Source organism: Rana temporaria, chromosome 2, assembly GCF_905171775.1.
Source record: "Rana temporaria chromosome 2, aRanTem1.1, whole genome shotgun sequence".
NCBI lineage: Eukaryota > Metazoa > Chordata > Amphibia > Anura > Ranidae > Rana > Rana temporaria.
In genome coordinates, this window is record NC_053490.1 from 508053292 (window position 1) to 508080156 (window position 26865).

Genomic DNA, 26865 nt, shown 5'->3' on the forward strand with positions numbered 1-26865 from the left:
TCTGTACGACTTACCGGACATGTCCGCTTGGCCGAAAGCCATCTCATGCGTCAAAGTGATTCGACGCATGCGTGCAAGCATTGACCTTCCAGGGTCACGCACGTTGCCGCGACAGCGCGGCCACGTCACCGCGTATCCTGTCTGCGCGGATTTCGGTTTGATGGTGTGTACAACCATCAGACTGAAAACTCCGAGCGGACATGTCCGATGAAAACGGTCCGCGGACGAGGCCTTACAGGTGCATACTAGGTAATAGGCATCCAGAAAACCCATTTTTTATCCGTTTATTCAGCGGTGTAATGTGAAGAGGCCCTAATTCCTACTGGCTCTATAAAACCCAGTGTTGCCAACCGCCAGTATTTTTACTGGCAGCCAGTAGAAAAATGGTCAATTTTCTTCTGCCAGTAAATGCCAGTAAGAGAAGAGGTTGCCAGTAAAAAATATGACTGCGACACTCTGCTCGGAACTGCACATGCCCAGTTCTGGTCCGGAGGCAGCCGAGACCGTCCAAGTGCCTTCTTCCAACTTCAGTCTGTGCCGGCAGGGGACGAGACTGGTGGAGGTGGTGCCTGTGAGTGTCGTGTGATGTCATGGTGCAAGGGAGCCAAGTGGAGTGGACGGAGCCTCGTGTGCGGATCTGAGGGATGGGAGCAAGGCAAGTCGGGAGCAAGACTGTCAATGCTGTTTGGGGTGGAGGGACCACCTGGTGTGGAGAGAGACTGTCACTGTGACTCAGGAGGGGACATGTTGTGTTGAGGATCTGTGCTGCTGCACACTGCTGTCAGTATCACTGTGAGAGTCAATTTCATGTTTGTGTGCTGCCCGTTTCTAATTTCTAAAGTCCTGTCCCTGAGCTACCTACTTACTATATCGAAAAAAGAAGAAATATGTTTTTTGCCCTAATAGCTACTAGAGCTGGGCGACTTTGGCCCCAAAAAAACCTGCGGTCCTAAGTTTTTAGGCGAGGCTGCGGCTTCGGCCTAGTCCGTCGCAATCCTGGGAAAAGGCCGCGGACTAGGCCGACTAAAAAATCCTGCCCTCAGCTCGCCGCGATCCTGAGAAAAGGCCGCGAACGGGCGCCCGGCCTCGCAGCCTTTTCAGAGGAATGCAGCGAACTGCGGGCAGGATTTTTTAGACGAGGCCGCAGCTTCGGCCTAGTCCGCGGAGCAGGAACAAAGGATGTTTCTGGACAGCCGCACTCTGAACAATGGTTGCCTTTATTGAATTAGGAATAGCACTACAAGTCACAGCAAACGAAACAGAAACCTGGGCAGCTGACGCATTTCGCACTAAATCTAGTGCTTAATCATATTTTCCCTCTCCTAGTCCACGGAGCGCCGGTCCTATGAAAAAAAATAATCCAAAAAAATCGATTTGGTCAAAATCTGAATCGATTTGCCCTCGCAACTCGATTCAAGATTCAAAATGATTTTTTCAATGGCTGGGCAGAGTAACGTATATTTACGTCACTTTAAAATTCCCTCTATGTGGACGCACACTCCGTGACTGTGCCCGCGGGACCCATGGACTCGATGTCCGCCGGTGTCCCGCGATCGGGTAACAGAGCTGCAGAACTTTTTGCTATAATAAATATCCCTCAAAAATATATAAAAAAAACTATTTTTTTCCTCAGTTTAGGCCGATACGTATTCTTCTACATATTTTTCGTTAAAAAAAAATCGCAATAAGCGTTTATTGATTGGTTTGCGCAAAAGTTATAGCGTTTACAAAATAGGGGATACTTTTATGGCATTTTTATTAATATTTTTTTTTTACTAGTAATGGCTGCGATCAGTGATTTTTATTGGTACTGCGACATTATGGCGGACACTTCGGACACTTTTGACACATTTTTGGGACCATTGGCATTTTTATAGCGATCAGTGCTATAAAAATGCATTGATTACTATAAAAATGACACTGGGGTTAACACTAGGGGGCGAGGAAGGGGTTAAGTATGTTCCCTGGGTGTGTTCTAACTGAAGGGGGTGGACTGATTAGGGGAAATGACAAATCGCTGTTCATACATTGTATGAACAGACAATCAGGCATTTCTCCCCTGACAGGACCGGGAGCTGTGTGTTTACACACACAGCTCCCAGTTCTCGCTCTGTAACGAGCGACCGCGGGTGCATGGCGGTGATCACGCCCGCCAGGCGCCATTGGTGATGATCGCGCCCGCCGGGCGCTATTGGCTTCCGCTGCTGTCAATCAAATCCAATAGCGCCGGGGGGCTGGGGCCGAGTCATACACTACGCGTCGATGAATGCCGAGTGTATGCCACAGGAGCGCGCCCTTAGGTATCCCCCTTGGGAGAGAGCTTCCCAGAGGGGGTTATCTAATGTGGGGAGGAGCCGAGACAGCTGCCGTGGGAACCCAGAACAGGAGGATCAGGGCCACTCTGTGCAAAACGAACTGCAAAGTGGAGGTAAGTATGACATGATTGTTATTTTTATTTTTTTAAATTGCGAAGCTTTAATATCACTTTAAGACTGTGGTTTTTATCTGTTTACTGTTTTAGCCCTTGAGGCTTTTAATAAACTATTTTACACTATGAGGAGTTCGTCTTTTTTTTTTGTTTGTTTTATTGATCCACTGGTGACATCTCGTTTGGAGCGATATCCAACACTGGGAGGAGGATCTCCAAGGAATTGCCTGAAGGATTTTAAAGTAGGTCTGTGAGGCCTGCAAGCCTATTTCAACAAAGTCTGGTGAGTGTGGGCCAGATCCACAAAAGGGATACGCAAGCGTATCTACTGATACGCCGTCGTATCCCTGTTTCTATCTATGCGGCTGATTCACAAAATCAGTTACGCATAGATATCCCTAAGATCCGGCAGGTGTAATACTTTTACACTGTCAAATTTTAGGATGCAGTACCGTGGCCGCCGCTGGGGGCATTTCTCGTCGAAATTCCGCTTCGGGTATGCAAATTAGCACTTACGGATATCCACAAAGCGGTTTCCCTTTGTGAAGTCTCCGTAAGTTGTTAGTTTGCAAACGCAAAGATAGGGTACCTTTTACAAAGTGTAAAGTTAGTACACCTTGTAAAAGTAGACCATTCTTTCCCGCGACGCTGTCAAATTTTTTTTTTTTTTTTTTTTTTTCCCGCCGCATCTCTTTTTTTTCCCGACGCAACTTTTTTTACTCGGCGCGATTCACAAAACTCGGCGCAACGTAACTTTGCGCAAAGCACGTCGGGAAAATCGCGTCGGGAGCATGCGCAGTACGTCCGGCACGGGAGCGCGCCTAATTTAAATGGGACTCGCCCCATTAGATTGGGCCCGCCTTGCGCCGGACGGATTTAAGTTACACCGCTGAAAATTTCTAGGTAAGTGCTTTGTGGATCGGGCACTTAGGTAGAAATTTTGCGGCGGTGTAACTTAAATCCCAATATTTAAGTTAAGCCCGCTGTACGTGGATCTGGCCCTGTGTATCTACACTTTATACTTGAAAACTAGGGTTTAATGTATCACCACAAGATGGCGTTGTGGGTACAAAATAGTAAAGCGTGCCAACGTCCTAACTGAGGATATTGGTAAGAGCAAAAAACATGGGGGTAGATTCAGAAAGCAATTGCGTCTGTGTATCCATAGATACGCAGCGCAATTGCTAATTTGCGCCGGCGTATCGACTTTTCTGTATTCAGAAAGCTCGATACGCCGACTGCAGCCTAAGATATGACTGGCATAAGGCTCTTATGCCGTGTTATCGCAGGCTGCATTCTTACGATGGCCGCTAGGTGGCGTTCCCGTAGTGATCAGCGTAGCGTATGTAAATTGCATACTCACGCCGATTCACAACCGTACGCGCGCCCTGCGTTCGCATTTTACGCCGTTTGCTTTCGTCGGTTTCTGCGTAAGGCTGCTCATGCTATTAGCAGGGGCAGCCATTGCTAAGTATACCCGTCGTTCCCGCGTCGCGATTTTTAAAAATTACGTCGTTTGCGTAAGTGAATCGTGAATGGCGCTGGACGCCATTTACGTTCACGTTGAAGCAAATGACGTCCTTGCGATGTCATTTACCGCAATGCACGTCGGGAAAGTTTCCCGACAGAGCATGCGCACTACGTTCGGCGCGGGAACGCGCCTAATTTAAATGATCCACGCCCCCTACGGGATCATTTAAATTACGCACGCTTACGCCGGCCAGTTTTACGGAGCGCCCGCGCAAATTACGGAGCTACTGCTTCGTGAATGAAGCGTAGCGCAAGTAATTTACAGAGGCGTAGCGTTAAAACGGTACGCTGCGCCTCCGTAAGAGTGCGCAGCCCTACCTGAATCTACCCCATGGACTTTAGATGCACACCATAATTTTAAGCAGAAAAGTCAGAAAATGTATTAACCGCTTCAGCCCGAACCATTTTGGTGGTCAAAGACCAGGCCACTTTTTGCGATTCGGCACTGCGTCGCTTTAACTGACAATTTCGCGGTCGTGCGACGTGGCTCCCAAACAAAATCGACGTCCTTTTTTTCCCACAAAAAGAGCTTTCTTTTGGTGGTATTTGATCACTTTGCGTTTTTTTTTTTTTTTGCGCTATTAACAAAAAAGGAGCGAAAATTTTGAAAAAAAATGCAACATTTTTACTTTTTGCTATTATAAATATCCCCCCAAAAAATATATATATATATATATATATTTTTTTTTTTCCACATATTTTTGGTAAAAAAAAAAAAATCGCAATAAGCGTTTATTAGTTGGTTTGCGCAAAAGTTATAGCTTCTACAAAATAGGAGACTGTTTTATGGCATTTTTTATTAATATATTTTTTTTTTACTAGTAATGGCGGCGATCAGCGATTTTTATCGTGACTGCGATATTATAGCGGACACATCGGACACTTTTGACACCATTTTGGAACCATTGTCATTTTTACAGCTATAAAAATGCACTGATTACTGTAAAAATGACACTGGCAGTGACAGGGTTAACCACTAGGTGGCGCTGCAGGGGTTAAGTGTTCCCTAGGGAGTGATTCTTACTGTTAGAGGGCGTGGCTACACGTGACACGTCACTGATGACCGTTCCCAATCACGGGGAACGGTCATCAGTGATAGTGTCACTAGGCAGAATAGGGGAATGCCTTGTTTACAAAGGCATTCCCCTGTTCTGCCCTTGCCAACCGCAATTGCGGGACTCCCAGGAACATCGAGTTCCCGGGACCCGCGGTCGCACTCGTAAGGCACGCGCCCGCTGGGCGGCAGATTTGAAGGGATGTACATGTACGCCAATCTGCCTGCCTGTGCCATTCTGTCAACGTACATAGTCGTGTGGCGGGCGGCAAGTGGTTAAACATGATTAAAAATAACATTGTTGGCCTAACATGTTAAAGCTGACTTCCGGCCACAATTTCACTTTTTAAATATAAATACCCCTGTAATACACAAGCTTAATGTATTCTAGTAAAGTTAGTCTGTAAACTAAGGTCCGTTTTGTTAGGTTGTTACAGCATTTAGACACTTTATAAAATAGAAATTGAATGGGGCCATCTTAAGTGTGGGCATCATGAAGCCAGACTGTATGACATCCTGGATTTCAGCCTTGCAGATCTCGCACATGCTCAGTGCTGCACAAGCAGTGTAATATGTTTCAGATCAGGTTTCAGCACCTGTACTGTCCAAGTCACATGATTCTTTGAGACTGGGCAGTGCACAGACTCCTGGAAAGTTACACCCACTACATTCCCAGGAGTCTGTGCGGTGTAGGTTAGGAAGCGTAAGCACCTAGGTGCAGGAAGAGGGAAGATTAACTATTCTGCCTAGCAACAACACTTTGAAGGCATCTAAAAAATAAAAATAAATTCTTAAAGGACTAATGACATTTTTTTAAAACTACTGATGTAATGTTATATTTATGGGTCGAACTCCACTTTAAAACTAAACATGGTGTTTGATCTACACGGCACTCACAACACATAACACAACCAATTGTTACCACAATACAAAAAGATCAACACTGATTTGATTCAGGTGGTAATAGTTGAAGGAAAAGACTGGTTGGTGGTTGAGGCGTGATGAGGAAACTCTACATGTTGCACGCCTTTAGGCGCTTCTTCAGGAGCTTGCAGTGGTATAAAATGTAAAATGCAAAATATGTATGGGCAGGTCTGGCAGACATATCCACCAATCAACGGATCCGTATGTCTTAAACGTTATGTAATGCCCAATCTCCTTATAAAATACTTAGGACGGGGGTGGTCATCATGAACTTATCAGCAAGACTGAGGAACTTACAAGAATAGACAATAGTACCAAACACTTGTGAAGAGGGAGCCAATAGTGGCTAACCCTTCATAGAATATACTTTTAAGTGTCAGACACCTATAGAGTACAAACAGGTGTCAGGATGATGCTGATAAAAATTAGTAGCAACCCGCCGTCCGTGTCTTCCAAGAGAGAGTAAAGCTGACTTGCAAAACATGGACGGCGGGTTGCTACCAATGATAACGACCCCAAACACACCTCCAAGACCACCACTGCCTTGCTAAAGAAGCTGAAGGTAAAGGTGATGGACTGGCCAAGCATGTCTCCAGACCTAAACCCTATTGAGCATCTGTGGGGCATCCTCAAATGGAAGGTGGAGGAGCGCAAATTCTCTAACATCCACCAGCTCTGTGATGTCGTCATGGAGGAGTGGAAGAGGACTCCAGTGGCAACCTGTGAAGCTCTGGTGATCTCCATGCCCAAGAGGGTTAAGGCAGTGCTGGAAAATAATGGTGGCCACACAAAATATTGACACTTTGGACCCAATTTGGAAATTTTCACTTAGGGGTGTACTCACTTTTGTTGCCAGCGGTTTAGATGTTAATGGCTGTGTGTTGAGTTATTTTGAGGGGACAGCAAATTTACACTGTTATACAAACTGTACACTCACTACACAACATTGTAGCAAAATGTAATTTCTTCAGTTAGGACTGCAGCACACAGAGTGCCTTGACGTTGGCCTGCAGCTTACTACAGGTATTTGCAAATTCATGCAACTAAACCTCTGTTTTTAATGCATACAGCTAGACAGATTAATTTGGTTTAGTGCTTTTTTGGCTGGTAACTTTGAGCCTGGCTATTATGGAAAAAAAAATTATATTCCATATATATATATATATTTAATCGCATACTGCTAAAAACGCATCTCATTTAAAGTCCCAAAACCTCCCCCCCTTTTATTCATTTCTTCAGCATTGTCACATCAAAAGATAGAATAAAATATTTACAAAAATGTGAGGGGTGTACTCACTTTTGTGAGATACTGTACATACAAATAGTATACGCATATACACTATATGGCCAATAAGGACACTTGACCAATACACCAAAATTGCAGTTGCTTGTTGCACATTCTATTCCAAAACCATGGCCCTGGTTGTCCCCTCTCCCCTCCATTTGTGGCTATAACATAAGGCTTTCCACCAGAGTGTCTCTGTGGAAAGGTGGGGTATTGATACTGGTCTAGAAGACCAAACTCCAAATGTAATCCCAAAGGTGTTCAGTAGGGTTGAGATCAGGGCTCTGTGCAGATCAGGGCCGTCTTAATAGCATCATGGGCCCCTGGGCAAAGTAGTGCTCTGGGGCCCCTACAATGATGACAGTGCAGGTAAACAGACATCAAGAAGGTAGGAGGCAGACTGCCTCCCCTATGTATCTATCACTCTCAGTGCCATCATGGGGCCAGTTTCGGGGCAGCGTGGGCTCAAGGTCCAACTACTTTGGGGAAAGTGAAGGGCCCCCCATGCAGCTGGGGCCCCTGGGCAGTGCCCACGTGTGCCCTCTCATTAAGACAGCCATGGTGCAGATCACCCCTAGTTCCTCCACACCAAACTCAATCAAACCAACTCAACCATCAAACCATGTCTCTTAATGGAGTTGGCTTTGTGTACCTGAATTTAATAACGTGAAAAGGTATGTACATACATATACACTATATACAGTGGAACCTTGGATTACAAGCATAATCCGTTCCAGGAGAATGCTCGTGATCCAAAGCACTTGCATATCAAAGCAAGTTTCCCCATAGAAGTCAATGGAAACAAAAATAATTTGTTCCGCGTTGACTTCTATGGCATGCAATACTGTATGTGGCCAGAGGTGGAGGGGGGGTGCCGGAGAGCCTCGGAAATACTCGGGACAGCTCGGCTATACTCGGAAACCCTCAGAAAGGCTCGGGAACTGAGTATTTCTGAACAGCTCTGAACGGCTCCAGCACCCCCACATGTGGTACTGCACATCGCATTGGCTTAAATCCTGCTCGTATTGCAAGACAACACTCGCAAACCGAGTCAGGATTTTAAAAAAAAGTCCTCGTATTGCGAAACGCTTGTTAACCGCGTTACTCGCAATCCGAGGTTTCACTGTATTAAAAAAAATAAGGAGATTAACCACTTGATCACTGGGCACGTAAACCCCCTTATTAACCAGACCAATTTTCAGCTTTCGGTGCTCTCACAATTTGAATGACAATTACTCAGTCATACAACACTGTACCCAAATGAAATTTTCGTCCTTTTTTTCACACAAATAGAGCTTTCTTTTGGTGGTATTTAATCACCGTTGGGTTTTTTATTTTTTGCGCTATAAGAGAAAAAAGACTGAAAATTCTGTAAAAAAAATGAATTTTTCTTGGTTTCTGTTATAAAATTTATCAAATTTAGTATGTTTTCTTCATTCTTTTGCATAAATGTGAAAGATGAAGTTACGCCGAGTAAATAGATACCCAACATGTCACCCTTCAAAATTGCACACGCTCGTGGAATGGCGCCAAACTTCGCTACTTAAAAATCCCCATAGGCGACGTTGCAGGGTATTGTGGGGTATTGCAGAGTATTGTGGGGTATTGCAGAGTATTGTGGGGTATTGCAGAGTATTGTGGGGTATTGCAGAGTAGTGTGGGGTATTGCAGAGTAGTGCACAGTATGGGTATTGTGTATTGCACAGTATGGGGCAGGGATGGCTGAGCAGGGATGGATGGCTGGCTGGATCTGTGACTGCATGTGTCACAGATCCAGCCCACAGCACTCGTGCTGCATCCGCTCTCTCCCCTCTCCTCTCACACTGTACCGTTCGGTACAGAGGGGAGGGAGGAACCGGCGTCATCACATGACGCCGGTTTGTTTACAAGTGATCGCTCCGTCATTGGACGGAGCGATCACGTGGTAAACCGCCGCTATCAGCAGCGATTTACCGTGATCCGTGATGACCCGGCGGTCACATACATTCCCGCGTTCACGCCACAGAGGGCGCGCGGGAGCGCGATTCTGGAAGGACGTCCATGGACGCCCTCCCAGAGTTAAGCAACCGCCTTGTAGACGTATATCGTCTATAGGGCAGTTGTTAACTGGTTAAACATCTTCGAAGTAGTGTAAAGATATCAACCACAAACCTGCAGTAGATGTGTTGTCATCAGACCCCTGCCCGTATCTGAAAGAAAAAAATAAATAAATGAAAACAATGCCATGAGATGAGATCTCCCAAAACAGTCGAATATTTTCCTGAATATTGTTGTTTCAGCAGTAGGATGGGGGAGCAAAACAAAGGTGAGTATATGCTGCTAGGAAGGGTGGCATTAAAGAGAACCTGTTGCTTGCCCTGAATAAGGAAAGTGCAGGTTTACTTTAACCACTTACATACCGCGCCTATTCTGGCGCTTCTCTCCTATCATGTAAAAATCATAATTTTTTTTGCTAGAAAATTACTCCAAACCCCCAAACATTATATATTTTTTTTCAGCAGACACCCTAGGAAAAAAAGTGACGGTCATTGCAACTTTTTATCTCGCACGGTATTTGCGCAATCATTTTTCAAACGCCTATTTTTTTGAAAAAAAAAACGGTTTTATGAGTTAAAAAATAAAAAAACAGTAACGTTAGCCCAATGTTTTTGTATAATGTGAAAGATAATGTTATGCTGAGTAAATAGATACCTAACTTTGCGCACACTCATGGAATGGCACCAAACTTCGGTACTTAAAAATCTCCATAGGCGTCGTTTAAAATTTTTGTACAGGTTACCAGTTTAGAGTTACAGAGGAGGTCTAGTGCTAGAATTATTGCTCTCGCTCTAACGCACGCAGCGATACCTCAAATATGAATAGGGGCGTTTACATTTTTGTTTTTTTTACTTACATTTTTTTTTTTTACACTTTTTTTACATTTTTTTTTTATCACTTTTATTCCTATTACAAGGAATGTAAACATCCCTTGTAATAGGAATAGTGTGTGACAGGTCATCTTTATGAAGAGATGTGGGGTCAAAAAGACCCCACATCTCTCCTCCAGGCTGGAAAGCATGAGATCAAAAAAAAAAAATTCACTGATCTCATGCTTTCAGCCGCGATTGCGACTTTGTTCACTTCCGGGTACGTCATAACGTCGCACCCGGGCCTCCGGCGGTCATAGAGATAACCGTTAACCATATGGTCACCGGAAATCTCTATCGTCATCATCTACTGGTGGCCGATTTGTTCCCTGGGCCTCCGATGGCACAGGAGAGCCCGGAGAAGCACCAGATGGCAACAGGAGGGGGGGGTGTCCCCTCCCGCCGCCTATAAGAACGATCAAGCAGCGGAACTGCCGCTATGATCATTCTTATGGTGTGCAGAATCGCCGCCTGAAGAGAAGGATATCTGAATGATGCCTGTAGCTGGCATCGTTCAGATATCCCCCACTAAAGTTTAGGGCGTCATATGATGTCCTACGGTGTACAGAAGTGGTTAAAGGGGTTGAACTTGTAAACCTTCTGTTCTTTTCACCTTAATGCATCCTATGCATTGAAGCGGAGCTCCACCCTAAAGTGGAACTCACGCTGATCGGAACCCTCCCCCCCTCCGGTGTCACATTTTGACACCTTTCAGGGGGGAGGGGGGTGCAGATACCTGTCTAAAGACAGGTATTTGCACCCACTTCTGGCCACACAGTCCCAGGCAGACTGCGGGCAGAACGTCACCTCCCGTCCTCCCCCCGTTGTGCTCTGGGAACACTCGACTCCCAGAGCACAGCGGGAGCCAATCAGCGGCACAGCGCAACTCGCGCATGGGCCGTAGGGAACGGGGTTGTGAAGCCGGAGCGCTTCACTTCCTGGTTCCCTCACCGAGGATGGCGGGGGGGGGGGGGGCAGCAGAGTGACGAACGATCGCTCGTCCTCTGCTGCGGACGGCGCTGGACTCCAGGACAGGCAAGTGTCCTAATATTAAAAGTCAGCAGCTGCAGTATTTGTAGCTGCTGGCTTTTAATTTTTTTTTTTCATGGCACATCCGCTTTAAGGTGAAAAAACATCTGATAGTTACAGGCCCCCCAGCCCCCCGGTTTACTTACCTAAGCCCTCGAAAGTCCTGCGTCGAGAACGTGCTGGCTTATCGGCTCTTCATTGGATAGATTGATAGCAGAGCAGCCATTGGCTCGCACTGTTGTCAATCAAATCCAAATGACACAGGCGCTGGGGGGGCGGGGCTGAGTCCGGCATTCGTGTCTATGGATGCAAATACTGGACTCTGGAGCGCGCCTGCAAGGTAAGCCCCTTGGAAAAGCGCTTCCGAAAGGGGGTTATCTGATGAAGGGAGGAGCCGAGACAGCCGCCGAAGGACCCCAGAACAAGAGGATCGGGGCCACTCTGTGCAAAACAAGCTGCACAGCGGAGGTAAGTATGACATGTTTGTTATTTTTATTTATTTTTTAATTAAGTCCCCACCACACCTCTCAAGAACCATTTTTTGGGCATGCTGCAACACCACAGCAAACCGTTCTCAGGCTTCCTTTTCCCTCCCCCAATCTGTCCAGCTATTTCCTAATTTGTCCACTTTTAGGGGATCCCTGAAACCCCCTCTCTTCAGAGACGCCTATCCTGTCCCCACTTTCTCCATCAGCTCATCCCCCACAGTTATTACGTTTTTTATCACTCCCTTTTAGAGTGTAAGCTCTAACGAGCAGGGCCCTCTGATTCCTCTTGTATTGAATTGTATTGTAACTGTACTCTCTGCCCCCATGTTGTGAAGCGCTGTGCAAACTGTTGGTGCTGTATAAATCCTAGAGAATAATAATTCCCACTGAAGTGCACCTGAGAATGTTACCTGGAAAATGCGCTGTCCTCAGCTGGCTGTCACAGAAGCCCCTGATCTTCAGCCACTTTCTCAGCTGAACGTACCGGATGTCACAGCTTTGATTCACTACAAGAAGAAAGATTATATGCATAATGCATTCGTTTGAAAAGTTTGAAAAGAAAAATAAAACACTGCAAAAACCAAAGAGCGGAGCTGTCTGTAGCACCAGTCAGATATCAGTTTACATTTTCGGAGTTCCGCCTAAATTTTTTTTTTAAAGTAAGGACACTTACAGTACCTGCCGCCGAGAATGTGTTTTTAGCACGACAGCATCGCGCTGATTCTCGGCGACAGGGTGCCGACATCTCGCACTCGCTTGAATGGTGACAGCACATTCCAGCAAGCGCTCCATAGAAGCGACGGGAGATCCGACTTGGATTCCCGCCAATTCTACACGTGTGCGGCGTTTGTTATGAATCCTGAGGGGGAAGTCCCCGCCGGATTTTAAATAAAAATCTGGCATGGGTTCCCCCCTCAGGAGCATACCGGGCCCTTAGGTCTGTTATGGGTTGTAAGGAGAGCCCCCCTACGCCGAAAAAATGGCGTAGGGGGTCCCCCTACAATCCATACCAGACCCGTATCCAAAGCACGCTACCCGGCCGGCCAGGAAAGGAGTGGGGACGAGCGAGCGCCCCCCCCCCCCCCTGAGCCGTACCAGGCTGCATGCCCTCAACATGGGGGGGGGTTGGGTGCTCTGGGGCAGGGGGGCGCACTGCGGGGCCCCCCCACCCCAGAGCACCCTGTCCCCATGTTGATGAGGACAGGGCCCCTTCCCGACAACCCTACGTGGGTAGGTATCACATGGGTAGGTACAGAGCATGATGGGACTGTGAGGCCTATATAGGTCCGATGCAAGCCGCGCACCCGTCATTTCAGCGAGAAGAGCCGGCATGTCAACATCGGGAGAAGAGAAGAAGATGACGTCACAGCCCAGAAGAAGAAGAATACGTCACAGCACGGAAGAAGAAGATAGACGTTCAGCGCTGAAGGAGAAGGCACCGGACAGCTGGAGGAAGAACCGGGGTGCGCCGAGTCAACAGCGGAGAGCGGCGAACATAACAGAAGACCCCCGGAGAGTGAAGAAGACCCCCCGGATAGCCGAAGAAGACCCCCCCGGATAGCGGAAGAAGAAGCACACCACCCCCCGCCAAAGACGTCGGAGGAAACCCGCCGAGGAGTGGACGCTTTTATAAAAGCGACCCCCCCCGGCGGTGGAAGAGAACCGGACGGCGGCGAAGAGCGGCCCCCACCCGAAGACGTCAAAGAAGAAGCCCCCCCTGGTAAACAGAGCTAAAGAAGACAGGGGGCGGCCTCCGGAGCAGACTAATAAATTATTTTAAAAAACTCTTGTGTTGTGTTTATTGACTTTAACATTTTTCCTCCAGGTGAATGGGTAGGGGTACGATGTACCCCATATCCATTCACTTAGGGTGGGGGGGCCGGTACCTGGGGGCCCCCTTATTAAAGGGGGCTCCCAGATTCCGATAAGCCTCCCGCCCGCATACCCCGACAACCAACGGCCAGGGTTGTCGGGAAGGGGCCCTGTCCTCATCAACATGGGGACAGGGTGCTCTGGGGTGGGGGGGGCCCCGCAGTGCGCCCCCCTGCCCCAGAGCACCCAACCCCCCCCCCATGTTGAGGGCATGCAGCCTGGTACGGCTCAGGGGGGGGGGCACTCGCTCGTCCCCACTCCTTTCCTGGCCGGCCGGGTAGCGTGCTTTGGATACGGGTCTGGTATGGATTGTAGGGGGACCCCCTACGCCGTTTTTTCGGCGTAGGGGGGCTCTCCTTACAACCCATAACAGACCTAAGGGCCCGGTATGCTCCTGAGGGGGGAACCCATGCTGGATTTTTATTTAAAATCCGGCGGGGACTTCCCCCTCAGGATTCATAACAAACGCCGCACACGTGTAGAATTGGCGGGAATCCAAGTCGGATCTCCCGTCGCTTCTATGACGCGCTTGCTGGAATGTGCTGTCACCATTCAAGCGAGTGCGAGATGTCGGCACCCTGTCGCCGAGAATCAGCGTGATGCTATCGCGGCAAGCCAGCTCGGCGCTGGCTCCCGCGATGGGGCTCGTAGGTGGTCAATCTCGCCGAGAAAGGGAGCGAGATTGACACAATATCGCGTGCACCTACTGTACTCCAGGGCGTCCGCGATGTCAGCACCCAAAGCCGATCTGTCCCTCGGCACTCGGGTGGAGGCGCCGCCATCTTCGGAAAGGTAATCAGGAAGTGCGCATCCTCACTGGTCCCTGCTGTCTTCTGGGACCTTTGTGTCTCCCAGAAGACAGCAGGTGGAGGGGGGGAGAAGGTGCCGGAAGTGGCGTAGATACCCGCGGGTGGCTCGGGTATCTATGTCCGGAAGTTGGAGCAAAATACCTGTATTAGACAGGTATCTGCTCCCCCCTCCCCCCTGAAAGGTGCCAAATGTGACACCGGAGGGGGGAGGATTCCGAAAAGCGGAAGTTCAATTTTTGAGTCGTTTTGGATAGTCCAATAAAAGAGCATTTTTGTAACTTTTTATAATTCAACCCCCCCCCCCCCTTTTTAAATTACATTAAATTTTATTTTTATTCTTCAGTATTTTAAATAGTTTCTACGGGTCCACTACAGTGTATTATCTATAGCATTTCCGGTTAACAGAGTACTGTACATATTTTATTAGTTGTTTTCCTATTTTAAACATGTGCCATTATCAGTGTAAATCTCTCATATATTGTTGGGTGTATTTACATCCTACTACCATTAGGTGTCAACACCACACAGGCAGATATAAACAGGCTGTATACAGCCATTACACCCAGCTTGATAAAGGTGCGCACTGTGATTCCTACCAATTCACGGCGCATTCACCGAAAACGCGTTGCATCTTGGTCCTTGGGTGTGACGTCATTCCCCCTCATGCCGTTGCGTCCCAGCATCGTTTGCGCTCCAGCCCTCGGTCTGGTAGCCGCAGAGCCTACCCGGAAATCGTCCTTCGGTGAACGACGTACTGGCTCCTTCACAAGCAGCACAAGCTGTTTCTGTTCCATGTATTGGAGTCCGGCTTCGGCTCCCCACACAAGGCTGCCCAGATTCAGAGACTGTTTTTCTCACTTCAGAGCTATCAGCTCAAAGGACTTTTTATGGAAAGTTATTTTATCTTTTGTCAGTGTGCGCCATTATTGTAAATATTTACAAAAAAATTGGGCTAACTTTACTGTTTAGTTTTTTTTTTTTTATTCATTAAAGTGTATTTTTTTCCCAAAAAATTGCATTTGAAATACCGCTGCGCAAATAGAGTGTGACATAAAATATTGCAACAACCACCATTTTATTCTCTAGGGCAGGGGTCTCCAAACATTTTAAACAGTGGGCCAGTTTGTTGTCCTTCAGTCTTTAGGAGGGCCGGATTGTGGCCAGCGGGGGAGAAAATATCCAAGGCCCAGCATCAGTGAGAATAAATATGGCTTCGGGGTTGGTGGTCAGTAGGAGTAGTGCCCCTAATAGTAAGAGGAATAGTATCCCATCATTCTTATCGGTGAGAAATATTGCCACCTTGTTGGTGTCAGTGGAAGGAATAGTGCCCCAAGGGCCAGATAACGGCGAGCAAAGGGCCACATCTGGCCCTCGGGCCGCAGTTTGGAGACCCCTGCTCTAGGGTCTCTGCAAAAAAAAATATATATATATATATATATATATATATATATATATATATATATATATATATATATATATATAATGTTTGGGGGTTCTAAGTAATTTTCTAGCAAAAAAATAATGATTTAAACTTGAAACAAACAAGTGTCAGAAAAAGGTATTGGCCCGGATTCACATACATTGGCGCATATTTATGCCGGCGTCGCGTATCTTTTTTAGGCTATGCCGGCGTAGCGCAGAGTGGCAAGCACTGGATTCACAAAGCACTCGCCCCCACTTGCTGTTAAAGATACGCCGGACGCAAGCCTTACGCAAACCGCGTGTATTATGCGCCAGGCGCAACTACGTTCGTGAATCAACGTATCTCCCTCATTTGCATATTTGCAATGAGGCGTCCAGCGTAAATATGCGCCCACGATACGCCGGCGTAGGAAAGTTGGATGAAGCCTATTTTCAGGCGTATCTAGTTCTGTGGGCACGGCGCATAGATACGACGGCGCATATTTACACTTACGCGGCGTATCTCAAGATACACAAATGTTACAATGTTTATAGTTATGTCAGGGCTGAGGAATGTTGTGATACTTGGCCGGATCTGCGGGAAAAGGTAGTTGAACTGTATAAAACAGGAAAGGGATATAAAAAGATATCCAAGGGATTGAGAATGCCAATATCTAATCAAGAAGTGGAAAATTAGGTGTTCTGTTGAAACAAAACCACGGTCAGGTAGACCAACTAAAATTTCAGCCACAACTGCCAGGAAAAATTGTTCGGGATGCAAAGAAAAACCCACAAATATCTTTAGGTGAAATATAGGACTCTCTGAAAACATGTGGTGTGGCTGTTTCAAGATGCAAAATAAGGAGGCACTTGAAGATAGATGGGCTGCATGGTCGAGTCTCCAGAAGAAAGCCATTACTACACAAATACCACAAAGTATCCACCTTACAATACGCCAAACAGCACAGAGACAAGCCTCAAACCTTCTGGCACAAAGTCATTTGGAGTGATGAGACCAAAATTTAGCTTTTTGGCCACAACCATAAACACTACATTTGGAGAGGAGTCAACAAGGCCAATGATGAAAGGTAAACCATTCCTACTGTGAAACACGGAGGTGGATCGCTGATGTTTTGGGGGTGTGTGAGCTACAAAGGCAGAGAAAATTGGGTCAAAATTTATGGCAAGAAGAATGCAGAATGTTATCAAAAAATACTGGAGGAACATTTGCATTCATCAGGAAGCTGTGCATGGGACGTACTTGGACAATCCAACATGACAATGGTCCAAAACACAAGGCCAAGCCGACCTGTCATTGGCTACAGCAGAATAAAGTGAAGGTTCTGGAGCGGCCATCTCAGTCTCCTGACCTCAATATCATTGAGCCACTCTGGGGAGATCTCAAATGTGCCGTTCATGCAAGACAGCCCAAGAATTTACAGGAACTGGAGGCTTTTTGCCAAGAGGAATGGGGCAACTTCACCATCTGAGAAGATAAAGAGCTTCATCCACAAATACCACAAAAGACTTCACGCGGTCATTGATGTTAAAGGGGCAATACACGGTATTATGAACTGGGGTATGTAAACTTTTGATGTTAGACAGGTTAATTGGTTGTCTGCTAGCTGGTCGGTAAGTAGGCTTGGTTTTTCCCTGGGCATTCCCCAGGTTTTTGTTGTTATCTGTTTTAGCCTTCCAATGCTACTTACTGCGATAGCCAGCTATAGATGGGGGCGGTGGACATGTTTGTGTTTCACCTATGGTGCTTGTAGTGTCCAGCAGTGCACCAACACCTTTGCAGCCACTGTGCTATATGCTGGGTGTTTGGTGTGCTCTTGTACCTTTAAGAAGGGGTGGCTCCCCTTCAGTCCACCTGCCCCTATCTATCCATTAAAATGCATGTGCCTCCACTGTGGGGACACTCATTGTTTAGTGTTAGGACCACAGATATTACAGGGTGCCTTGGCGCGGCTCTGTGGCTCACGCATGCGTTTGCAAATGCGTGCGGACTAGACCCCTGTTTTTAACGCATAGTGTTAGACAGGTTAATTGGTTGTCTGCTAGCTGGTCGGTAAGTAGGCTTGGTTTTTCCCTGGGCATTCCCCAGGTTTTTGTTGTTAAACTTTTGATCAGGGTCATTTGGGTAGTTTGTGTTTTCATTATGATTTAAGAAGAGTAAACACAGATGATTGATAATAAATGGCTTCAGCCAAACACTAACCATGAGTGAGAGAAAAGTTTTTGTGTTTATCATTCATATTCTCTGAAAAATGGCCAAAGAATCGTCAATTCTGCCAGGGTATGTAAACTTATGAGCACAACTGTATGTAAACCCGACTTTAAAGTGGAGTTCCAACCACAATTAGCATTTTTTTAAATGTATGTCCTTTCATCCTGCGTTTTTATAATATAAATCCGGTCACTTACTATTTTACAATCCGCCGCCGATCCGCAAAGATATTCAAAAAAGATAGTTTATAAAACTATATCTACACCGTTTTGCTTGTGGGCATTGTGAAGCCTACAGGCACTTACTTCCTGGAAGTCTTGGATGGGGAGTAATAATTGGACAGCGCACTGCCTCTAATGCTCCTGGGAAATGTGTGTCATCATTTCCCAGGAGCATTAGAGGGAGATGATGTCAGAATCCTAGGTGGTTTCAAAGGCAGATTTCGTGGGACCGCATAGCAACAGGCATTTCCAGATGAGTAAAAAAAAAAAAAAAATGTCTTTTTTTTTTTTCTTTTTTAGTTGTAAGCTACAGTTTAAAGCAAAATTGTTTTTTTGATGGAACCTCCACTTTAAGTTCAGGCATCTGCAGAAAAGTAGACCAGTAAATAGGGTTAGAATCAGGGATGGACTGGCCATTGGGACTACGGGGAGTTTCCCGGTGGGCCGATGGCTCAGTGGGCCTGCTTCAGTGACAGCGGACCGCCACCCCCCTCCACTCCTCTGTCTCTCCCTCCCCGCAGAGCTCACCTCCTCTCCCCGCAGCGCTCACCTGGGGGGAACAGAGAAGCAGGGGGGACGACAGAGGAGCATGGGGGGACCAGAAGGAGCACGGGGGAGGGGACAGACAACTAACTCAACAGCTATGGCTTTGGAGTTTCTCACTTCTGCCTAATCTTGTCCCATTAGGCGGGGTACCAAACTGATTCTTTGGCCCGGGAGAAATAATGTCTAGCTTTCCCCCTGGTACTGCCTATAAGAGTACCAGTGCCAGCCGTTATACTCTAATAAAGTATAATGGCTAGTGAAGGGGGGGAGGGGAGCAGGAGTTGTCCGACCGCCATGGGAGAGACCTGTCAAAGTGGGCCTGTCTGGATGAAGTCCAGGGCCCAAATTTTGTCCCAGTCCAGCCCTGGTTGGAATCTTCTGGTGTGGTTATGAAGGCATCAGATGCCCAATCATGGTGTGATGGATCACATTCTGCTTAGTTCTCCTTCCCCCTAAAAAAATCTTTGGCCAGTACGGAACAAAACAAAGCCTGCCCTTCTACCTGCAGATACTTCCATGTGTTTCCGTTTCCTCCGTCGGCCTGTGCGTCCTTTATTCGTCTTCATATCGACTCTACAGGGTAGACGTATAGACTCCACATGGAAGAACCACGGACCAGCCTGAAAAGCACAACAGATTTTATTTCAATATACAGTATCTCACAAAAGTGAGTACACCCCTCCCATTTTTGTAAATATTTTCTTCTATCTTTTCATGTGACAACACTGAAGAATTTACACTTTGCTACAATGTAAAGTAGTGAGTGTACAGCTTGTATAAGAGTCGGTTCACACAGCAGCGTCACGAGTTCGGGGGCGACTCTGCAAGGCGTCCTGAGGATGACTTCAGAGGCGATTTGCAAAACGACTTCTGTGAAGAAGTCAATGCAGGTCGGCCGGAGCCGCCCCCGAAGTCGTACAGAAACCTTTTTCTAAGTCGGAGCGACTTGTGTCGCTCCTATTAGAACGGTTCCATTGCATTGAATGGGACGTGACACGTCAGGCGGCTGAGCCGCCTGTCGTGTCGCCCCAGTGTGAACCGGGTCTTACAGTGTAAATTTGTTGTCCCTTCAAAATAACTCAACACACAGCTATTAATGTCTAAACCGCTAAGAACAAAAGTAAGTACATCCCTAAGTGAAAATGCCCAAATTGGGCCCAATTAGCCATTTTCTTGCACCCCTCTACAAACCGAGAAGTTTACCCATGCAGTGCGAGCAGAGCCCCACTGCATGGAAGAATAAAACTTTTTCATGGAGTTCTACTTTAACCACTTAAGGACCGCCTAACGCCGATATACGTCCGCAGAATGGCACGGCTGGGCACAATCACGTAAGGGTACGTCCCCTTTAAGAGCCCAGCCGTGGGTGGCGCACGCCCGCGGCCTGGTCCAAAGCTTCGTAGCCGTGGGACTAGCAGACCCGATCGCCACCGGTGTCCCGCGATTGGTCACAGGAGCTGCAGAGCGGGGAGAGGTGAGTGTAAACACACCTTCCCCGTTCTTCACAGTGGCAGTGTCACTGATCGTCTGTTCCCTGATATAGGGAAAGACGATCAATGACGTCACAAGTCCCGCCCCGCCCCCCTACAGTTAGAAACACATATGAGGTCACACTTAACCCCTACAGCGCCCCCTAGTGGTTAACTCCTAAACTGCAATTGTCATTTTCACAGTAAACTGCATTTTTATAGCACCTTTTGCTGTGAAAATGACAATGGTCCCAAAAATGTGTCAAAATCGGCCGATGTGTCCACCATAATGTCGCATGCACGAAAAAAAAACGCTGATCGCCACCATTAGTAGTAAACAAAAAAAATATTAATAAAAATGCCATAAAACTATCCCCTATTTTGTAAACGCTATAAATTTTGCGCAAACCAATGGATTAACACTTATTGCGATTTGTTTTACCAAAAATATGTCGAAGAATACGTATCGGCCTAAATTGAGGGGAAAAAAACGTTTTTTTATATATTTTTTGGGGATATTTATTATATCAAAAAGTAAAAAATATTGAATTTTTTTCAAAAATGTCTCTCTATTTTTGTTTATAGCGCAAAAAATAAAAACCGAAGAGGTGATCAAATACCACCAAAAGAAAGCTCTATTTGTGGGGAAAAAAAGGACGCCAATGTTGTTTGGGAGCCACGTCGCACGACCGCGCAATCGTCAGTTAAAGCGACGCAGTGCCGAATCGCAAAAAGGGGCAAGGTCCTTTAGCTGTATATTGGTCCGGGTCTTAAGTGGTTAAGGCTTAAAGACTTATTAAAACCAAGACCGAATATCTATTATATTGCAGCTTACTAATCATTAGATGTGGTATCTGCATCAGTTTTCTTTTCTTTGGATTCTCCCCTCTGTTCAACCTGGTGATTCGGCCAGCAACACACCTCCTGGTTTAGTGAGACACAACTCTGGAGGAAGGAGAACAGGAGGCACAGCAGACAGCAGCATGGGGGGACATACAGTCTGGGGGGGAGGGGGGACTCTTAAATGTATTCGCAGATTTAGATACAATAAAACATTTAAGTCAAACTCCAGCTCACACTTTATATACAGCAAAAAAAAATTCTTCTGCATCTGGGATAAAGGTTTTGCATTAATAAATAAAAGATGATCGTTGTAAGCACCACTCTGATGCCGCGTACACACGACTGAAAAATGCATTTTTTTTACATTGGTCCTTAAAAAACGGTCGTGTGTGGGCTCCAGAGCATTTTTCTCGACGAGATAAATGACCATTAAAAATTTAGAACATGCTTTATTTTTTCTCATCGTGAAAAACGGTCGTGTGTACACTTTAACGACGGGGAAAAAAAGTGCTTGCTCAGAAGCAAGTTCCGAAAAGGGAAATTTGCATAATCAGCCCAAAGGGTGGCGCCATTCGAATGGAACTTCCCCTTTATAGTGCCGTCGTACGTGTTTCACGTCACCGCGCTTTGCTCCAGCATTTTTTATCACGATCGTGTGTATGCAACTTTGTTTTTTTTCCATGACATGAAAGACGGTCGTGTGTATGCGGCATCAGTGTTAAGTGGTTTGTCTCATCCATGTAAATTGATATATTCTGCTGGAGAGCTTGAGCTTGTGAAAAACAACAGACTTGCTGGCTGTCTCACCAGATGAAAATAAAAGAAAGAAAGCCTAAAAAAAGAAAACAAATGCAGCCAACACATCTAAGAATTGTTAAGCTGTAATATAATAAATGTTTGCATTTAACACTGCTTTAATATGTTGGGTATCTATTTACTTGGCGCAACATTATCTTTTTTATTTTACCAAAAATTGGGTAATATATTGCATCTATGTGTGCTGAAATTTTGTGTATTGTGCGTGCCATTTCAATTATACTCTTCAGGCCTAAAAATGTGCAAAAACAGCTTTGTTAGCAAAAGGGTTAAGGGTGCAGGGTAGGGTGACCACATTTCCAAACTGCCATTCAGGGACACACCCCCTCTCTCACCTTCCCCAAAAAAGGATGAGGGGGGCGGGGGGGAAATGTAGTCTCGGGGTTGATGGGGAATTTGGCGACGGGTTATTTGTCAGGTGAATGTGCCACTTGCCACCAGATGCAGTGTCGTTTGCCACCGATAGCCTGCCACCAGATGCAGTGTCGTTTGCCACCGATAGCCTGCCACCAGATGCAGTGCTGCTGTCACTCCCTCTGCATGAGCCACATGCGTAGAAGGAAAGGAGTGGCGTCACTATCTGGAGAGTGAAGATGACACCAGTCCCTGCTGCTTGCCGCTGGGTGCCGGAGAAGGAGGAGGCGCTGAGGTGGGTAGGGACCAGGGGCGGACTGACCATTGGGACTCTCGGGCACTGCCCGAGGGCTCCATGCCATTGGAGGCCCCATCAGGGTTGCCAGGCTCAATAAAACCAGGGACAGTATGTAAAAATCTGTGTTTTTTTTACATCTGTCCCTGAAATGTTCGAAACCGACATGCTTTTGATGTGAAAATTCTAAGATTTTAGCTGCCCTGCCTCTGCACTGCCTCCTGGCGTGGTGGCCATCTGTAAGCCTGGGGGCCCCATAATCTTCTATTGCCCGGGGGCCCAATGAGTGGTCAGTCCACCCCTGGTAGGGACAGCAGTGCTGCACTAGGTGCAGGCCTCGCTTCCAGCCTCACTGACTGAGACCGGACTTGTCACTGGGGTCAAACATGTCAATTGCGGGACAGTCCCGGGCAATCCGGGACAAGTGGGCACCCTAGTGCAGGGGTGTATCTGCCGCGAGGGTGGCATTTTTCATGGGGGGGGGGGGGGGCGACAGTGCTATAGTGAAATGCCAGTCATCTGGTTTTGGGAGGGCATCTATTGATGCAAGAACCGCTGCTGTGCGCTTTCTGGACGCGATCTGTGATTGCTGTATCCTTCGGACACAGCTGACCACAGATCGGGATAAACAGCCAATCACAGTGGTTCTTTACCACGTGATCAGCTGTATCCAATCACAGCTGATAACAATGTAAACACACTTGCCGGATCTCGGCATTCCTTTCCTCAGGCTGTCACAGCGTGAGTAGAGGATAGAGTTGGTAAGCGGCAAGTGTAAAAAGAGGACATCTACACCAGTGTTTCTCAACTCCAGTCCTCAAGGTGCCCCAACAGGTCATATTTTCAGGATTTCCCTCAGATGAAACAGCTGTGGTAATTACCAAGGAAGTGAAAATGATCAAATCACCTGTGCAAAATAATGGGAAGCCTAAACATGACCTGTCGGGGGGCCTTGAGGACGGCATTTGAGAAACACTGATCTACACTGATAGTCAGGGCACTGATCATCAATGGGGTGCCTATCAGTGCTACCAATCAGTGCAGCCAATCAGTGCCCATCAGTGATGCCAATCTGTGCCACCTATCAGTGCTACCAATCTGTGCAAATCAGTGCTGCCCATCAGTGGCGCCAATCAGTGCTGCCAATCGGTGCCTTCTCATCAGTCCTGCCTATCAGCGCAGCTTCATCAGTGCCGCCTCATCCTCTGCCCTGCTGACCCCGTCCTGAACCCATCCTCGGCTCCATTGACCCCATATGTGGGACTTGGACGAATCATGTCTCAGGTTCTGATGAGGAAGCCACCGCTGTTCACTGTGAACGGCTGCAGCTTCCTCATAAGACCCCGAGACAAAAAGGCATACCGCGGCTTGGGTGGGACAAATTTAGATGGGTTAGAGACAGATTTTATTCTAGCCTAGGGCATCACAAAACCAAAATACACCACTGTTTTGCCCCGTACACACGATGAGATTATCGGACGAATGATCGTCCATTGTTTTATTTTTTTTGCATGATAATCTCAGATCGAATCTGATGCGTTTACTAAAGTCACAAAAATTCTCGGACGAGAGAATTAAACTTTGTGATGTCATGTGTTGTAGTGTATTAGTATCGCATTTTCGAACGACGGCTGTACTGATTAAACAAAAATCGTACGATCTGGCCTCTTACGAAAATACGTATTGTGCATTGCCGATCAACTAATATCGGATGAACTGTCCTGATCGACTCTCGAAAGCTCCGATTATCATACGATCGCTACAAAAGCTGCATTTTTTCGTACGATTTTCTGATCGTGTGTAACGGGCATACGGGTGACATCACTGATGATAATGATGCTTTTTCAGAGCCTCTGCTGGGGTCTCTTCTCTGCATAGTCACTTTTATTCAAAACATTCATTTATTCTTCAAGTAAAAGTAGTTTATGTTTGTACATTGTAGGTGTAAGCTGTCACGTTTTATTGGTATGTGCATAATAGCTGTTATTAACTTGTTTATCTGTTTAAAAAGTCAAACTCCCAAGCATGCATAGTGTACCTCATAGACAGGCTATGTCCTCTGTGATGGTGGGGTGCAGAGGACTCATACCCGATCACAGCACGGCTGCCTGCCACATTCACTTCTATATGTACACAGGAGAGAGAGAAGACCACACGTGGGGAGACATACTTCCACTTCCGGGTTGTTGCTCTAAACGTCGCAAACTATTGGTTTCCCAGTCATGACATTGCTGACACTAGTAACAACTCCAATCTTCTCCTCCTACTCAGAGTGTCCTCAGTGCAGGAGGCGGCCATTTTCCCTGAGCTTTCCTCTCAGTGACCTGCAATTGAAATAAGAGCAACAAATATAAAATAATAGTGATATAAATTTGCAGCTTTTACTATTAACGTCAGTATTATGTACAGTAGCCTGCAGCACTATTTAAAAAACAGTCCTTAGGTGTTTACCATGCAGTTACCTCACATAGACCACCTCTTTCAGGCGGGGCGCATGAATCTGTTCCACATGTGAGGGCCATGTTTACCCACATACATGTTCCATGCATCCCCATGTCTGCTGGGACACAGCGACTGCACAGACACAGACGCCGTGTCCCAATCGACAACAATGGGACTGGATGCAAAGAACGTCTGTGCATCCCTGTGTGGGTAAACAAGGCCCCCCACATAGGGCATAGCTCCCAACTGTCACTGATTTTGAGGGACTGTCCCTGATTTGGCAGGAACTTGTCCCTCTGTCCCTCATTCCTCCTAATGTGTCCCTCATTTTGGTCTGATCTAAAGAGTTGTATATAAAATGCACTTTTTTATCTATCAAAAAGTGTTTTTCAGCGCTAAACCTTTCATCTGATTTCTAAATTGCTGCAATTGTAAATTCCAAAAGCCAATATAAAGCAATAGTAGTGGTAAAAAAAAAGCACAATTCTTCTTTAGTCCCCTTTTACACTGGGGCGGTGGGTGCGTTGATATTTTTAGCGGCGCTTTACCGTCAATTTCGCTGCGCTATTTGGCCACTAGCATGGCGCTTTTATCCCCAGCGAGCGGCTGACAAAGGGTTAAAACCACTGCAACCACTTTGCCGGCGGTATAGCCGCGGTGCCCATTAATTTCAATGGGCAGGAGCGGTATACACACCGCTCCAAAGATGCTGCTAGCAGGGCTTTTTTACCATCCTGCTAGCGCACCGCTCCAGTGTGAAAGCCCTGTCAGGTGTATTTAAAATACAATGCTCGTATTGCGAAACCCTCATTAACCACGTTACTCGCAATCCGAGGTTCCACTGTAGAAGGTACTGCTACTATAGTAATCGCCTACTGGGCACAGACCCCATTCAGAAAATGCTTTGTATTTTCTCAATAAATGCAAAGCAATCTCTAATTGGATGAGATGGAGAGGCACCCCACTGCACCTTGCGTTTCAGCGCACCACATCCTATTACCGTTCATTGTAGTGCGTTGGTTTTTAACCGCTTCCCGCCCAGACTATAGTCATATGACGTCCTGGGATTCCCACAGTGTGGAGCGCGTGTGCTCGCCGCATCACTGGGGACCCGATGCGTGTGCCTGACGGCTGCAATGTTCGCCGGGCACCCGTGATTGCTCGTCACAGAGCCAGGGACGTGAATCTCTGTGTGTAAACACAGAGATCCACGTCCTGTCAGGGAGAGGAGACTGATGTTGTGTCCCTTGTACATAGGGACACCAATCGGTCAAATCCCCCAGTCAGTCCCCTCCCCCCACAGTAAGAATCACTCCCTAGGGAACACATTGGGCGTCCTGACACTCCTGCTCGCCCCCTCAAGAGGCTTTCTTCACACCAGGGAGAAAGCTTCTCATTACTGTGTGGACTTACAGACAGAAGAATGCATAGATTGCATTAAGGTGAATTTTTTTTTTTTCATTTACAACTCCTTTAAGTGGTTAATGAGCTAGTATGCAATAAATACTAGCTCATTATGCTTTTGTCTTACAGGGTTTTTTTTCTGGGTTTACAACCACTTTAAGCCCTCGTTCACATTGGACAGGTCAAATCGCATGACAAGTCACACCCTATGGCCAGCAATCGCACTGTTCAAATCGATTTATAAAAGTATTTCCTGCACTACTTTTACGATTTCGGGTGCGACTTGTATAGACAATTAGACATCTGTGCATGAAGCCACGCAGATGTCTTCCAGGTTACACCCAAAGTCGAACTGACATACAGCTTTGAAATTGTGCGATTTCAGATGAAGTCGCATGATTTCAAAGCTGCAGTCAATGTAAACGAGGGGTGAAAGTCAGTGTATTGCAACGTGTGGGGAAAAACATGCAACAGCATGCATTAAAGCGGAGCTCCACCCTAAAGTGGAACTCCCACTGA

The 26865-nt window shown here is 46.7% G+C and overlaps 1 protein-coding gene across 1 annotated transcript in view; it reads right to left on the minus strand.

Annotated features, from left to right (window-relative positions):
- Positions 1-24765, minus strand: part of SETD4 (SET domain containing 4) — a 70099-nt gene extending 45334 nt beyond the window's left edge. The window contains exons 1-4 of the mRNA XM_040338945.1: positions 24539-24765; positions 19226-19343; positions 12055-12150; positions 9373-9410 (exon numbers count right to left, since the gene is read on the minus strand). Coding sequence (XP_040194879.1) covers positions 9373-9410; positions 12055-12150; positions 19226-19289 — 198 coding nt within the window. The 5' untranslated portion in view covers positions 19290-19343; positions 24539-24765. The remainder of the gene's footprint in view (positions 1-9372; positions 9411-12054; positions 12151-19225; positions 19344-24538) is intronic.
- Between the last annotated feature and the right edge of the window lie 2100 nt (positions 24766-26865).